At 33.7% G+C, this 17,991-nt stretch overlaps 1 protein-coding gene across 1 annotated transcript in view; it reads right to left on the reverse strand.

Moving 5' to 3' along the window:
* The window catches only part of TACR3 (tachykinin receptor 3), a 100,906-nt gene that overhangs the window by 39,496 nt on the left and 43,419 nt on the right, over positions 1–17,991 (reverse strand). Inside the window, exons 2-3 of the mRNA XM_007999433.3 lie at positions 17,228–17,416; positions 15,229–15,379 (exon numbers count right to left, since the gene is read on the reverse strand). Of these exons, the coding sequence (XP_007997624.2) occupies positions 15,229–15,379; positions 17,228–17,416 (340 nt within the window). The remainder of the gene's footprint in view (positions 1–15,228; positions 15,380–17,227; positions 17,417–17,991) is intronic.

Below are 17,991 nucleotides of genomic sequence, written 5' to 3' on the forward strand. Positions count from 1 at the left end.
AATTTGCTAAGGGGGTTTATGTATTGTTTTAATTTAGTATGTAGCAAAAGACCTGTTGAATGTTAGAAAACAAACCCATCTCAACTAAAAACCACAAAATACTATGTATTGAGCTGATTTACAATTTTTAATCAATCAAAACACAGATTTTACCTTAGTGCATCTCACTTTGCTAGGTATATGCAGACCCAGCTTACTCATGAGTTTATTTCTGAGAATTAAGTTTTAAGTTGACGCTAGTACTTAGATGAATTTTGATTGCTGATACTGGAAAATATTTTCTCTTTAGAAATGATGTTATACATTTTGGTTAGTTTACCACACAAAAACCTTTTTTCTCAGAATATGTAAATAATACAATAATATAATTCAATGGTACTGGTAATTAAATACATAAAGAAATACTTTATCTTATTTTTTGTTTCCTTCTTGAGTAAAGTACAGAAATAATCAGTGTAATACGGAGATAAAGAACACATTCTCTAGAATCAGACTTTCTGGGTTCAAATCCTGACTCTATTGTTAAATAAAACAGGCAAGTTACTCAACTGTTCTAATTTTTTCTTTATCTGTAAAATGAAAATAACAGTGATTTCTTCCTTATGCAGTTATAAGGATTCAATGTCTAATCTATCTAAACCTAAATAAGGTGTATGGCACATAATAAGTACCAATCAATGCTAGCTGTGTTTCTAGACCTATCATAAACATTATTTTTAATTAATAATCATAATTAGGTTTATATTTGTTTCATGAATATGGCATAGTAACTGCAGATTGGATTTGCATATTTATGGACATTAGGAACCAGACACTTTGACATATATATTATCTAGATTAACCCTCATCAAAACATTGCAAGAAAAATATTATTTTAGTATTTTATAAATAAGAAAATGGAGGGTGAGATTTTAAGATGTAGTAAACCAGTAACTGACAATGCAAGAATCAAATTATGCTGTCTGACCCTGTGGTTTATGTTTTTCCCCATTATAAAATATTGCAAAGATATGTATGTATATATGCTGTGTTATGTACAATGTCAGAAACGCAAGAAATTTAAAAAGGCTTTTTTGGCAAAGGAAATCTTACTTGTGGCAAAATTCAGTTGAAATACTCCTAACCTTGTAATAAGAACAGAGAAAAATATGCACTTCCCTAATGATTAGTGATGTAGAGAGTTTTTTTTTCACATATTTATTGGCCATTTGCATACTTTCTTTTGAGAAATGTCTGTTCTTTTGCCCATTTTAAAATCAAGTTACTTGTTTTCTTGCTCTTTAGTTGTTTGAGTTCCTTATGTATTTTGGATACTAACCTCTTATAAGATGTATGGTTTACAATTTTTTTCTCCTAATCCACTGGTTGTATCTTTACTCTATTGCAAGCTTGTCCAATCCGTGGCCCACAGGCCACCATGTTGCCCAGGATGGCTTTGAATGTGGCCCAACACAAATTCATAAATTTTTGTAAAATGTTATGAGATTTTTTTTTTGCAATTTTTTTTTTCTTTTAGCTCATCAGCTATCATTAGTGTTGGTATATTTTATGTGTGGCCCAAGACAATTCTTTTTTTTCTAATGTGGCACAGGGAATCCAAAAGATCGGACAACCCTGCTCTATTGATTGTTTTCTTTGCTGTGCAGAAGCTTTTTAGTCCAATGAAATCTTGTTTGTCTGTTTTTGCTTTTATTGCCAGTGCTTTGAGGCCAACCCCCCAAAAAATCATTACTCAGACAAATGTCATAAAGCTTTTCTCCTATTTTTTCTTCTAGTAGTTTTATAGTTTCAAGGCTTACATTTAAGTCTTTAATCCATTTTGAGTTGATTTTTATATACTATGAAATAAGGGTCCAATTTTATTCTTCTGCATGTGTATATCCAAGGTCCCCCAACACCATTTATTGAAGAAACTGTTCTTTTTCAATTACGTGTTCTTGGTAACTTTGTTAAAATCAATTGATTGTAAATGTGTGAGTTCATTTCTGGGATCACTGTTCTGTTTCATTGGTCTATGTGGTTTTTTTTTTTAAATTCCAGTACCATGCCATTTTGATTACTATAGTTTTGTAATATATTTTAAAATAAGATAGTGTGATGCCTTTAGATTATTCTTTTGATATATGAAAAAATGTTCAACATTACTAATCATGAGGGAAATTCAAATTAAAACCTCAATGATATATTACCTCATACCTGTTAGAATGGCTATTTAAAAAATGGAAGATAAGTACTGGGGAGAATGTGGAGAAAAGGGAACCCTTCCTTGTACATTGTTGTTGGGAATGTAAATTAGTACAGCCATTGTGTAAAGCAGTAGGAAGGTTACTCAGAAAGCTAAAAATTAAACAAGTGTTATATGATTCAGCAATCTCACCTCTGTATACATACCCGAAGGAATTGAGATCAGTATATCAAAAGACATCTGCAATTCCCAGTTTATTGCAACATTATTCACAATAGCCAAGGTATGTAATCAACCAATGTATACATCAGTGGATGAATGGATAAAAAACGTGGCATATATACATAATGAAATACTATTCAGCCTTTAAAAAGAAGGAAATTCTACCATTTGCAATAACATGGATGAAACTGAAGGACATTATGCTAAGTTACATAAGCCAGGCACAGAAGGACAAATACTTCATAATCTCACTTAGATGTGTAATCTAAAAATGTCAAACTAGTAGAAGCAGAAAGTAGAATGGTGGTTACCAGAGGTGATTCTGGGAGGGAATGGGAGATGATGATTGAAGGGTACAAAATTTCAGTTAGATAGGTGATACAATAAGTTTTCAAGGTCTACTGAACAGCATGATGACTATATTATGTATTTTGAAATTGCTAAGAGAATAAATTTCAAATGTTCTCACAACAAAAAATGATAAATATGTGAGGTGATGGATATGTTAATTAGCTTGATTCAATCATCCTAAAATATGGATATACATATTTATATATGTAAATACATATATAATCACATTGTACCTTATAAGTGTATAAAATTATTCTTTGTCAATTTTAAAAAGGAATAGAGAATACAATTATTTGTCAATTAAAAAATGAATAAAAATAGAAAAAATGTTGCTTTTTAAACAAATTATTATTATTTGTCAATTATAAAAAGGAAACATCAAATACTAAATAAAATGTGGTATATCTACAAGATAATATTGTTCAGCCATAAAAAAGAATGAAATCCTGCCATTTGCAGCAACATGGATGGAACTGGAGGACATTATGCTAAGAGAAATAAGCCAGGCACAGAAAGATAAATATTGCATGTACTCACCCATATGTGGAAGCTATGTGAAAACTGATCTCATGGAAGTACAGAGTAGAATGGTGATTACCAGAGGCTGGGAAGGGTAGGGTAGGGGGGGATTAAGGAGAGGTTGATTAATGGATACATACATACAGGTAGATATAAGGAATAAATTCCAGTGTTTAATAACAGTAGGGTGACTAGGGTAAAATATGCAACAGTAATTTATTGCACATTTTAGAATAGCTGTAAGAAAGATCTGGAATGCTCCCAACACAAAGGTATAATAATTTTTGAGCTGATGGATATACTAACTGATTAGATTACCATGCATTGTGTTCATGTATCAAAATATCACATGTACCCCCAAAATATATACAATAATTATGTATCAACACAAAATTTCAAAAAGGCAAGTGAATTTCTATGTTTGTTAAAATTAATGGCACTTTCTGATTGTATTCATGTTGTACTACATTATCACAATAAATGAGAGTAAACACTGGTTTTGTAATAACTACTGGATTTGTTTCATTGTTTTTATGCCTTTTTAGAGCAGTGCTGACCAATATGATAGCCACTTCTACATGTGGCTATTTAAATTTAACCTTACATAACTGGAATAAAATAAAGTAAAATAAAATAAACTTAGTCCTTTGTGGTAGCCATACTTCAAGTGTTGAATAGCTACATGCGGCTAGCAGCTACTGTGTTGGATAGTTCAGATATGGAACATTTCTATCACTGAAAAACTTTTTATTGGACAGCACTTTTCTGGAGTAAATCAGGATGTAGAATGGAATGATAAACAGGAAATTTCAGTAGGGGGAGAGATTGCCAGTCTGGCGACAGAGTGAGACATTGTGTGAGAGAGAGAGAGATAAGAGAGATAGAGATTGCCTAAGGGTAGCTACCAATTCTTTGCAGTTCAACGTAGTAGAGATAACAGTTGTTTTGCATTCTGTAGGAAGGAACTCTACTTCCACTACCTGTCAGTTTGGGCAACATTCACTTCCCAGAGCTTCAGTTTCTTGATTTGTTAAATGAGGGATAACAATTTCTACCAGGCCTCACTCCTAGGATTTTTGTGAGGATGAGTACAACAATATGTGTCAAAGCTCTATATAATGGTTGTATAAAATCTGTAATAATTGACATAATTCTCAATTGTGTGTGTGCCTGTGTGTATGTTTCATGAAGTATTGATAATGATGGCAATTGTTATAGATTTCATATGCTGAGTTTCATTTTCCTGCTAGAAGTTCATGATGCTTGAACCTGATTCCATCCCTCCCGAACTTGTACTTGCAGAATGAGTAGTATTAACAGATAATCCACAGAGAAACTTTTTCAAATGATTGCCAAGCACTGAAATGCTTTAGATATTTCATCCTAAATGTTTATATTTTCTTATCTTTTTAAAAAGGAATAATCATTTCCACTTCTTCAGTACTACTGGAAAACCACAAAAAAAAATTTAAAAACTTTTCTAGGCTTTTCAAAATGTTTCACATTTACTGCCACACATAGAGAGCAGGAGGAATATTTAATCAAAGGGTTTAAAGCATGTGGTATTGGCAATCAATGTACAACTCAGATGTAGAAGGCTCTCCTGATTGCAAGTTGTACCGTGAGTTGGGGTAAAGTTACTAGAATTAGCAAAGAGCTATTAGTTTTCTTTAAGCTTCATTGTTTCAGTTAGAAATACTAGTTGAATTGTGTATATGGTAACATTATACAAGCCCATCAGAAGTTTCAGATGTTTTCTGACTTTTTTTGTTTGTTTTTAGCTATTTTTCTTTTAAGCAAAAACTTTTAAAGAACCAATTGCATACATTTTCATCATGCACTGCTGGGTTAAAATATTTATATAATTTCAGAACGAGATGAGATAGATATATTCTAATGATATTCATTGATTCATTAGTCAAAATAAAAACTTTTCTCAAAATATCTGAATGAAAAATAATTGATAAATAATCATGGATTTCTATATACAATTCTTACAATATTTTTCTCTTTTGGGAAGATATTTCATAATACATAACAGAAATTTAAATTTTTTTTCTAGTTCTTGACTTTTATTTCCCTAGAAAACTTACTATTAAAACGTTAGCTTTATACCAAGATGATAACATGCCTTTTTAAAAGAAAGAATACATTGGTTTTTAAAAGGAGATATTATGGTTTTATGATTAATAATAATATGAATAACAATAATTATTATGATAAATTATTAAGGAAAGATGCATGGAAATAAATCAAAATGTGTCCTGAAAATGTAGAAATGAGAGAGGGACATAAAAATAGGTAAATCACAACTATATTATATATGAGCTTGAACACCTCCATGATGTATTAACATTGGAAGTCTAAGTCATATGGGTAATTTCAAGTTTTTTTTATTACAACAAAGTACATAAAGATAAATAAATTGGTATGGAAAAAGAGTCAGACAAAAGTTCCAGTCTTTTTACAAAGCCAGCATTTTAGCAGTTTTTCAATTACCCTGAACATTTACTGCTGATACTGCACAGCCAGCTGTCTCTTAGAAAAATGTGAAAATGTGTACACATTGTGTTATATTGATCACTAAGCAGGGTAGTTAAGGAAGACAACTGTTAAGCAGAAGTTCAGATTAATAGCATAAAATATGATGTAAATACTAAAACACAGAGAAGGAAATGTGCTATCAAATTCTTGGTTCAACTTGCTATAATGGATATTCTCCAAGAGTAAGAGATTTAGTTTACAGGCTTAATCTGAGAAGGAAAAATGGAAAATGACTCCATTTCCTCTGTGGCTGTTGCTGCTGTTGTCACTGTGGTGAATATAGCCACAGGAAATTTGACATTTATATTTCTTGTTACAATTAATGCACAGAAAACCAGAGAAAATCTTAGGACACTTAGAAACTGATTTTATCTTTAATGTAATTATCTTGACTATAAATCTTGACAAAATCTACAGCCATCTGAACAAATTCTTAATTAAAAGAAAAAAAGGAGAATCAGACATTAATGTCTGGAAATGAGTTCTGCATCCAATTTGAGATTCTTTATATTGGAAAAGATACGTAGTGACGGGAGAAAAGGCAAATATCCACATGAACTAAATGCCTCTTGTGTGAAAGATACAGTGCTAGGCACTAGAACCACAATTTTAATTCCAAAAATTCCCTACACACAACCTTATTTAAACCTCCACAATTTTCAGCAAACAGGGCATAATAAAGTTAAATACATGTGACCAAGATTACTCCTAGACAGGGCAAGAAAAGGAATACAAGGATCTTTCACATCCAAGACCCTGTTCTTTCTAGTTAGCTGTGGGGCCAAGGCACTGCATGCACAACCTGTCATGCACATGGCACGGAGCTCTTGGCTTTGCTAGTTCCTAATTCAGTCATTTAATAGTCTGTCTGTATCTACAGAATTACTTTCATGACCAAGAATTGATATTTTTGTTACTGATTAAATTTGAACATACTAGTACTGAGGGCAAAGCTTTGCAGCATGTTCTTAGAACCTTTCCTTCAGGTGGAGATAATTCTCTTTATCAACACATGCAGAGGTTTGGCATTGAACCAACACTAATGCAACTTGAAACCAGTTCATTTTTCTTTACCTGATTCACAATGCTAATAGAAGACTAGAAAACATCTTTCCTGAATTCAGATGAACTTTGTCTATTCCATTTCCACAGTAGGAATTTGTAATAAATTATCTTTGATGAATGAAGGTGGATCTGATATAGTATAACTATTCACATTGTTCCCATTCCCTATATAGATACCACTTCTTTTTTCTTATTGATGCATTTTATAATTGTAATCATTTAAATATTATGTTTTATGTCCAATTCACATAACTCTTGATTAGTATAATTTATTCTTTTTCCATCTTGCTAATTAATCATTGATCTTGTAGCATTTATGTTGTATAAGGCCAATGTTATAGATAGTTACTCAAAGATGCCAGTAGAGATTCATTTGTTTCCCTCACACATATATTTTGGGATGTATTTTGTCATTGCCAAGGATTTTAAAATTATTTATAGGAGAATGTGACTACATTTTCTTCCAACCTGAGATAGAAAGATGTAACTAGTCTTTATTTATGAAAATACTATGTAGAAGAGATGGATAGCAAATATTTTCTGTTTCCAAAGTGAATGAGTTCAAATTGTAGTCATATGGATTTAGTGAGCTATAAATAAGATGCTAACTCTAAGAAGCATTACAAATGACTTTGAGAAGATATCGATCGTTTTCTTACTTAGGAAACAGTATGATATTGGCAAGACTAAGACAATTAAATAGTCTGTTTAATTTCTTTTACCAAATATCCTAAATATGAAATCTGTTAGCCCCTCTACTCATCTCCTCCTTACACGGTCTTTGATTTTAGTACAGAATAAGAGCAAGGCAAAGGATTCATTAAATTTTAGATTCTTATCAGATCTATCAATCTAGAATAGCTTTTTAAAGCTGTAAGTGTATTTTAAGTCAGTTTGTGAGTTGAACACTAGATATTTAAAATTCAACTTTTCATATGCCAATGTATGGTGTATTAAGTAAAGACATAAAGTTTCAAATTTTGTTGTATAATTGTTATAATTTTAAACAGATAGTTTCAATAATGATTTTCATACATGGCATTTTAGCCAACGTTTTAAAAGGTAGCCAAAATCTTTGACTATCTACTAATAAGTAGAATAAAGTTGACAAGGATCAGTTTCCTTTTCTAGTACTAAATTATTCTCAAATTGGAATGTAAGCATTAATATAACTTTCTCAGCAAACGGGATAATGTTAAGAAAGCATTCTTAAAATTTATAGAAGTATTGTAATTTCAGTTTCCAACTTGAATATCACAGTAATGTATTGACTAGTACATATTTCTTGAAGGAGAGCTTTGACAAGATTAGTAACCAATTATCATTGAAAAAATTGAACTAAACTTAGCCTAGGCTTTCAAAATATTCTATATTTTGAAATTAGTTGAATATACTTTTCTTTAAAGTATAGAGATTCTTAAGTTAAATACTCAGCTACATTTAAGAGGTTCAACACTCTAATTTTAATGGTGAGGAAATATTGTTAAAAGTATTAACTTATTTCTCAAGGGTAATATTTAGTCTTTTTACCTAGTGCTAGTTAAAACCAGTGTCGTTATTTTTAAACTGTTGCTACTTAGGCAGGGCATAATAAAAATTGAGTGGGAGTAGTTAATCCAAAATTATCTAAAAGTTTCATATTACTTCAAAGTTTAAATATGCTAGGTTCTATATAACGTAAAAATGTGAGCTATTTCTACTGGCTATACTTCAAAGAATATAATTCACAAGGCTTGAAATTGACCACAATTTCTAAAAACAGTGGGAGAAAGAGAAATGGAGGCAATGCTCTTCAATATTTACAAAGGTCTACTCGTGACTAGCCTAAAATTTTTTCAGCTCTTATGTAGTCTTGTACGTGAGTAATTGGGAGTTCAATCCACATCTGCTAGTCTTTCATTATTTATTATTTATTTGTGTGGGTACATAGTAGATGTATGCATTTATGAGTTACATGAGATATTTTGATACAGGCATGCAACGTATAATAATCATATCAGGATAGGGTATCCATCACTTCAAGCATTTATCCTTTGTATTACAATCTAATGATACTCTTTTAGTAATTTTAAATATACGATTAAATTATTGATGACTGTAGTCATTCTGTTGTGCTATATAATATGGGAACTTATTCATTCTTTGTACCCAATAACACTCCTCACTTCACTCCTACTTTCCCACTACACTTCCAACCTCTGGAACCTTCCTTCTACTCTCTATCTCCATGAGCTCAATTATTTTCATTTCTAGCTCCCACACGTAAGTGAGACCATATAAACTTCATCTTTCTGTGCTTGGTTTATTTCACTTAACATAATGACCTCCAGTTCCATCCACGTTGTTGCAAGTGAAAGAATCTCATTCCTTTATGGCTGAAAAGTACTCCATTGTGTATATGTACCACATTTTCTTTATCCATTCGTCTGTTGATGGACATTTAGGTTGCTTCCAAGTCTTGGTATTGTGAATAATGTTGCAATAAACATGGGAATGGATATGTCTCTTTGACATGCTGATTTCCTTCCTTTTGGTTATGTACCTAGGAGTGGGATTGCTGGATCATATGATAGTGCTATTTTTATTTTTATTTGAGAAGCCTCCAAACTGTTATCCATAGTGTTTGTGTTAATTTACATTCTCATCAACTGTATGAGAGTTCCCTTTTCTCCACATCCTTGTCAGGATTTGTGATTGCTTGACTTTTGAATAAAGCCATTTTAGTTGGGGTAAAATGATATCTCATTGTAGTTTGGAATTGCATTTCTTTGATGATCAATGATGTTGAGCATCTTTTCTATGCTCGTTTGCCATTTGTATGTCTTCTTTTGAGAAATATCTATTCAGATCGTTTGCCCATTTTTAATTGGAATATTAGAATTTTTTTTCCTACAGAGTTGTTTGAGTTACTGATATATTCTGGTTATTAACTCCTTGTCAGATGGAGAGATTGCAAATATTTTCTCCCATTCTGTGGGTTATCTCTTCACTTTGCTGATTGCTTCCTTTGCTGCACAGAAGCTTTTTAACTTGATGTGATCTCCTTTTGTCTATTTTGGTTTTGGTTGCCTGTGCTTGTGGGGTATTACTCAAGAAGTCTTTCCCTAGTTCAATGTCCTGGATCATTTACCCAATGTTTTTGTGTAGTAGTTTCATAGTTTAGATTTGATTTTTGTATAAATTACATAGCCCTTTTGAGGCTATTTTCTAGATGCTGTAGGTATGCTTCATTGTTTTTTATTTGTTTTTCTTTCTTTCTTTCTTTCTTTCTTTTTTTTTTTCCTTTGAGACAGAGTCTTGCTCTGTCACTCAGGCTAGAGTGCAGTGGGACCATCTTGGCTCACTGCTAACTCTGCCTCCTGGGTTCATGCCATTCTCCTGCCTCAGCCTCCTGAGTAGCTGGGACTACAGGTGCCCGCCACCACTCCCAGTTAATTTTTTGTATTTTTAGTAGAGATGGGGTTTCACCATGTTAGCCAGGATGGTCTCGATCTCCTGACCTCATGATCTGCCCACCTTGGCCTCCCAAAGTTCTGGGATTACAGGCTTGAGCCACTGTGCCCGGCCTTGTTTTTCTTTTGTTTTCTCTTACTGTACATTTTCAAATAGCCTGCCTTCAAGCTCACTAATTCTTTCTTCTGTTTGATCAATTCTGCTATTAAAAGACTAATGCATTTCTTAGTATATAAATTCTATTTTTCAACTCCAGCAGCTTTTCTTGATTCTTTTTAATTATTTCAATCTCTTTGTTAAATTTATTTGATAGAATTCTGAATTCCTTCTTTGTGCTCTCTTGAATTTCTTTGAGTTTCCTTAAAACTGCAGTTTGGAATTCTCTGTCTGAAAGGTCATATATCTTTGTTTCTCCAGAATTGGTCGTTGGTGCCTTGTTTAGTTCATTGCATGAGGTCATGTTTTCCTGGATGGTCTTGATGGTCACGGATGTTTGTCTGTGTCTGGGCATTGAAGAGTTTGTAATTTATTGTAGTCTTTGCAGTCTAACCCCATTTGGACCCATCTTTCTTGGGAAGGATTTCTAGATATTCAAAAGGACTTGGGTGTTGTGATCTAGGTCATATCTGCATTAGGGTGTACCACATACCTAGTAGGGCTGTGGTTCTTGCAGACTCACAGAGATACTGCCTTGTTGGTCTTGGATAAGATCCAGAGGAATTCTCTGGATTTCCAGACAGAGACTCTTGTTCTCTTCCTTCACTTTCTTCCAAATATTGTCCCCTTTCCTGTTCTGAGCCACCTGGAGCTGGGTGGTGTGGGTGGGGTGGCACAAGCAGCCTGTGGTCACCACCACTGGAACTGCACTGAGTCACACATTAAGCAAACACAGCACTGGGGTTCACCCAAAGCCTGTTTTAATCACCACCTGGCTACTATCTATGCTTGCAGGCTGGCATACTATAATGAGCAGGTGTCGGAGCCAGCCAGGCTTGCGTCCTTCCCTTCAGGGTGGTAAGTTCTCCCAGGTAGATCCAGAGGTGTTCTGGTGGGTCCAGAGGTGCTGTCTGGGAGTCAGGGACTAGAGTAAAAAACCTGAGAAGTTTATTTTGTGTTCTATTGTACTGTGGGTGAGCTGACATTCAAACCACAAGAATCAGTTGTTTCCCTTCTTCCCTCTTCATTTCAAAGGCAGAGGACCCTTCCTGTGGCCACCACTGCCACAGGCCCAAGGGAGTACTGCCAGACTACCACCTATATTCACTTAAGGCCCAAGGTGTTTTAAGTCAGCTTGTGGTGAATGCTGCCTGGCCTGGGATTCACCCTTCAGGGCAGTGGGCTGCCATCTGGTCCAGGTAGGTCCAAAAATATTGTCCAAGTGTCAAGGTCTGTAATCGGAGACCCTAAGAGCCCACTTTATGCTCTACCTCCTTGTGACTGATCTGTTACTTAACATGGAAGACAAAGTCCCCTTTACTTTTCTCTTAGCTTTTCTCAAGCAGAGGGTGTTTTTCCCTGTAGCCACCACAGCTAGGAATGTGCTGAGTCTCACTTGAAGCTAGCAAGTCTCAGGCTCACCCAAGGCCCATGGTGTACTACCTAGGTATTGCCACTGGTTATTCAAGCTCTCAAAGGCTTTTTAGTCAGCCAGAGATGGGTCTTGCTGTGACTGAGTCCTTCCCTTGAAGGCCGTGAGTTCCCTTCTAGTCCAGGTTGTGTCTAGAAATATCATGCTGGACCTAGAATCTGGAAAGGGAGCCTCATAACTCTGACTGGTGCCCTATCTTATTGTGGCTGAGCTAGTATCCAAGATGCAAAACAAAGTCTTCTTTACTCTTTCTTCTCCTTTCCCAAGTGGAAGGAGCCAGTCCCTTTTGAACCCATGAGTCCTGCTGCCTGGGATTGTGGGGAAGTGGTACGTGCACTCCCTTAGTCAGCCCCACTGATGTCTCAGTAGGTTGTGCACCACTCAAGTCCACTGGTTGTGAGTCCAGCACAGCACTATGACTCACATAGGAGTTGCAGTCTTTGTGGCCTATACTGCTTTTAAAGTTCATTTAGAGCCCCAGGGGACTTTAGCCCACTGTGGTGAGGCGTAGAGGAACTCAACTTCTGACCCATGGGATGGGTGACTCCCGTCTGGCTAGGGCTGGATTAAATATTCCCTCTATGCACAGGTATCAGCTAGATTCAGGTCAATTTTGCTTTCTCCTGTGACAGGGCAGCACTGAATTCCAAGCAATGTCTAACAATTGTTGTGTGCTCTCTCTCCCAAGGGCACATATCCTCTCTCCATGCCGCATGGCTGCTGCTGGGGATGGGATGGGGGTGTCACTGGCAATTCAAGACTGTCTTTACTACACTCTTCAGCGTCTCTTTCAGCTATATGACGTTAAAATCAGATACTGTGAGAGTTCTCGTGATTTTTGGTTCTTATGAAATGATTATTTTTTGTGTGTAGATAGTTGTTACATTGGTGTCCTTCTGGAGTGATGATCAGTGGAGGCTTCTATTTGACCATCCTGCTCCACCCCGTGTAGTCTTTTATAATTAAGAGTCTGGCTCAGAGTAGTATATAGAATGGTTTTTCCCAATAGTCATGATTAGTTTGCACTCATGTAGCCATGAGCCTTTTTTTTTTAATGTCTCATGTCCAATCTGTAATATCAAAGGTGTATTCTCTAGGAGACAACATATGAATAAACAGCCCATCCAAGGTAAAACTTCTGTGTTTTAAGTAATCATATGAAAAAATCCAAAATAACATGATTACTAGTAATAGCTGTATTGTAAACAATTCCAGACCAATATTCTGATTTTAGATAAAAAGAAAAAAATTTAGAGAAGAGCCAGCTATATTTTAAAATTTTATTATTTTCAGCAATATGCGTATTAGTGCCTAGATATCAACGGTCATACCAATAACTGACTGTAAAAAGAAATCCAAGGACAAAGAGATATATTTGAGAAGTCCATGACATAAAGGGCCATTTCATATTATTTTAGCCTAGAATACAAACCAAGAGGAAGACATATATACTGGAACTTTAAAATGTCTTACTTTTTTGAAATATTCTAGAAGGGTTACACTCTCAGTCTGAATTAGTATTTCTACTTTGAAATTGTGGAGTAATGAAATCAAAAGGAAATGTTTTGCCTTACTCTCACCATTTATATAGAGACAAAATTTTAAAAAAATCCCTCTTCCTTTGAGTTCCCTCTGGGACACTGAATTCAAAAATAAAAGAAACACTCAGATTAAATTTTTATCTCTTTCTAGAAAAATATTACATGCATATGAAGAGAAACTATAATCTACAATAACTGAGTTTATTTTAATTTGTTTAGGAGTGCATAGTGAAATGTTTAAAAAAATCTGAACTAATATGAAAGAAATAAAAGACAGAAACTAAGCAGGTACTATAGAGAAATTATTCTGAAATACACAGAACATAACACCAGTTATTTACTGTGATGATACCTAAGATACAGCTCTAAGAAATTATCCCAAGAAGAGAGTATCTTTCAACATGAGCAAGATGTTATATAAGGCAGGTTGAAATTACAAAGGGGAAAGAGATACTGTTCATGTAAGAGGGCCATGTTTTTGAAACTCTCCTCACTTTAGGATTCATTTGTAGGTGCCAGAGGCCATTTGGTTGTTCATGCACATTATTTTTAAGGGAAGCTTTTTGAAAGAAAAATAAAATTGAATTACATACATAGTAGATACATTTTTGTACAACCTGAAATGAGTAAATTGATCTGGAAAAGCTTATTCTTACTTTTTGTTTTCAAATACTAGAAATCATTGTAAATGTTAACCAAACATAAACATGGTCTAGTATTATTTGTCAATATCAGAGAAAACACACTATTAAAATGCAATCTATTTTGTACATTGTATTTTTAAAACCTGATTGATCATTGTTAAGTGAGTTTTTGTAGCTAAGTATTTTTAAGACTGTTGAGTGTTTTTTAAAGGAAATGCTCATGTGTTGCTAGTAGTAATATGTAAATAAATTAGTCATAAATTGAACAAATAATAATGATTGACATAATCAATAGGACTCATTTATCTTTGATAAAACCTCTCCAAGATGCATTAGGTACACACCAACTGTGGAGAAAAGGATGGAATGTGTTTCCTTTTAACTCCACACATTTATGAAAAATCTAACTTATTTAGTCGCATAATGGTAGTAGAAAAAATCTTAATAAAAATAATCATAGTAAAATATAGACATAATATTTTTAGAGATGTTTTTGTTTCATGTAAATTAGAAACAGCCTTTTTCATGTCACTCAATAAATTGTAGAATAGCATTAATACAATCTTTATCCTTTAATCATACATATATATAAAATGTCTTATCAGGAGAAAGAACACACAGAGAAAGCGAGAGAAATAAAGAGAGACAAGAAGGGATGGAGGAAAGTTAGATATCTATTAGAAAATTATTGGACTTTCTAGAAGAGATGTCATTCCTGGAATAAAAGAAGCTTTGAGTAGATTATAGAATACACCAGAGGCATTCTTTTCAATAAATGACAAAGAAAGACAGAGTTGCAAAAATACAATCAACTGGAACAGTGAAATTTGGTAAAATTTTAGCAATTTCAGCAGAGTAAGAATACTTTACAAAAGATACTTTTTAAGAAGTATTTCTGTAATGAAGTAACTATTATATAGCAAACTGATGTAGTATGTAGACAGTGACTTATACAAAACCAAAAGAAAAAAAGAAAAGAAAAAAATTAAAACAAAGACATTAAAAATAGGAGTAGAGCATCAGATCATATTGTATTAACATGCCATGACTAGATTGTTTTTCTTTCTGATGTACCATAACCTATACAAATGCTAGGTAAACAACATGGACCGGTACCTTTCTTTTGGCCTTTAGCTGCTCATGATACTTGTCACAGGTATCTCCTGGGATTTCTCCTCCCCAGAGAGTAATTCCAACAATGGTGTATGTGATGCCCATGATGAGCAATGGGAAACAGTACACCAGTATAATGACGATAATGTGGTAACTACAAAAAATAAGAAACACACATGCTGAAACCATATTGGAATGAAATAGTGGGGACTGCGTTTGCTTAGTTTTAAATCATAATTAAAACTACCAAGAGTTATTTCTACATTATTTCTATACATTCATCTCAAAATTCCATCAAAATATCATGCTATTGTCACTTATATTTATGTTTCAAATGCTGCCAGTTGATGTTTGTCAATCTTTACTTGGTATATGAAAACTATAGCTGGGTTGAAGGGCTTAGTTAAACACATGTTCTCCTTGCCTAGAGGTTGAGGATGAACGACTTTCCACTGCTTTGTATTCTGCTTGGTAATTGTTTAGCTAAACTAATTAAATGTGTCATCGGAGGAAAAGGGAAGGGATAGAATAAACAAATCAACTGGCATATATTTTCTCCTACATAGGACTATCTTCTATATTGCTGCAACATCAGACATACGTAAATTGTTTTTCATTCAAATGGGAGGAAAAAAGTAAGTAGATACTCTGAGCCATAATGAATCCACAAGTTACTACAATTTTTAAAAATCAGGTAAAGACATTTACATGCAATTTTCCAGAGCCACAGTCCATTTGATTGCATTATTAACTTGGTAAAAACAAAACAAAACAAAACAAAACATGTTGACATAGTAGTCAAACCAGAAGTATGCTGCTGTAAATTATCAAATTAAATTCTGGTATTTAGTAGCTTTCAATCAAAATTATAAGAATTCAATTAGAGAGGAAAAAGAGAGTAAACCATATTACAATAGCCCAAATAGAATTTTACAATCTTTTGTGTGGATTTCACTGTCTTGGAAAGCTTTAAAGTAATTTAGAAGTTTGTTATAACAGTCTTCTCCATACCAGTGGTTTTTCTTTGTAAAGTGAATCTTAAATATCCTTGCCTTTCCGTTTCTCAGTAGATTACTAAGTATTGATTTAAAGTCAATGAGGAAGTAATTCAGTCAACAAATAATTTGAAGATGATAACATTATCATACAATTAAGATGTATTAATAATAATGAGTAGCATATAGTACTCAGTTTAATATGCGCTGCCTGATTTTCCTTAAATAAGTACTTCTTAATATTTTTGTTCAAAAATCTGAACTTTGGGTAGAGCAAAGGTAGATAAAATGACTGCTTTAAAAGACAACCATTATTTGCACTATTTGCTATTTTTAAAGGGACAAATTGATGAGTAAAATAGAAAAATAAGCATTTTATTGAAATAAAATTTAAATGACTATAATTTAAAAATAAAATGCAAACAATTACACAATTACATTATTATTCCTTTTTGCTTGATTTGAGATGGGTATAAAATATGAACCAAATTTTACCATATATTATAATATTAATATTTCCTTTTCAATCTAGTGTTGAGGGTTTTTAATGCTTTTTGCTTGTAAGCAAAAGAACATAAACCAAATCAAACCAAAATAAAATTAGATAACTTACTAGAGCACTCCTTCCGTTCAGCTAAGCTCCCTAAAAGAGCAATCAACACATTTGGGCTTTGATTTCTTTCTTCTCGCTCATTTCTCAATCAATAACACAATGCTTTTCTTTGCACATTGCTTTTATCTTTTATCACTTCCATCAGGAAACTCTCCAGTACCATCCCACATAGACATTCTCATATTTCCAATGAAAAACCTTAGTAACTTACACAAACTTATTGACCACATACAAATAATACTATATTACAGTATTTTTATATATTTCCTTTTCCAAATAATGTATGAACCCTGGGGGAAATGTCTATCTTATTTGTTTAATTGTTGCTCCTAATCTGTAGTTTCCTAAGTGTTTGATAAACTGAATTGAAAATCATAATAGAGAATTAACTTACGTGAAATGTTGTTTGGGACCTTCTGGCCATTGCACAAAGCAGAGAGTACGGCCAGGCATTACTTTGGTTTTGGAATAAAGACATTGAGGGAAGGCAAGTAGAAATGCTAGAATCCAAATACTTCCAATGACAATCTTGGTTGCTGTGGCAGACAGTCTGGGTTTCAGGGGATCAATAATGGCCATATACCTATATAAAAAACAAACAAAACCATTTTGTTGGTTTTCTTTATAACAGTTTGAAATGGAATTTCAAAGGTATTTTAAAGGCATTTCAATAGTTACAGTCATTGCTCTTTTGGGAAACCAGTTGATAAGGACTGCTTGAGTAGAGGCAGCGTAGAACGGTAAGCATGGCGTAGTCTAGGAATCAGGCAGATCTAGGTTCAAATTCTATTCTGACACTTCTTTGAACTTTTTGAACCTCAGCTTTATTATTTTTAAAATCGAAATAAGAACACCCATCTCTTGAGGTAAAGTGAGGATCAACAGATATGTCAGTGGTGCCCAGCCTTTTTGGTACCAAGGATTGGTTTTATGGAACATAGTTTTTTCCATGAACTGGCAGTGGGTGAAGGAGCGATGGTTTGGGGATGATTCAAGGGCATTACATTTATTGCACACTTTATTTCTGTTGTGATTCCATTGTAATATATAATAAAATAATTATACAACTCACCATAATGTAGAATCAGTGGGAGCCCTGAGCTTGTTTTCCTGCAACTAGACGGTCCCATCTGGGGTTGATGGGAGACAGTGACAGGT

This window comes from Chlorocebus sabaeus, chromosome 7 (genome assembly GCF_047675955.1).
Source record: "Chlorocebus sabaeus isolate Y175 chromosome 7, mChlSab1.0.hap1, whole genome shotgun sequence".
In the NCBI taxonomy this organism is placed as follows: Eukaryota; Metazoa; Chordata; class Mammalia; order Primates; family Cercopithecidae; genus Chlorocebus; species Chlorocebus sabaeus.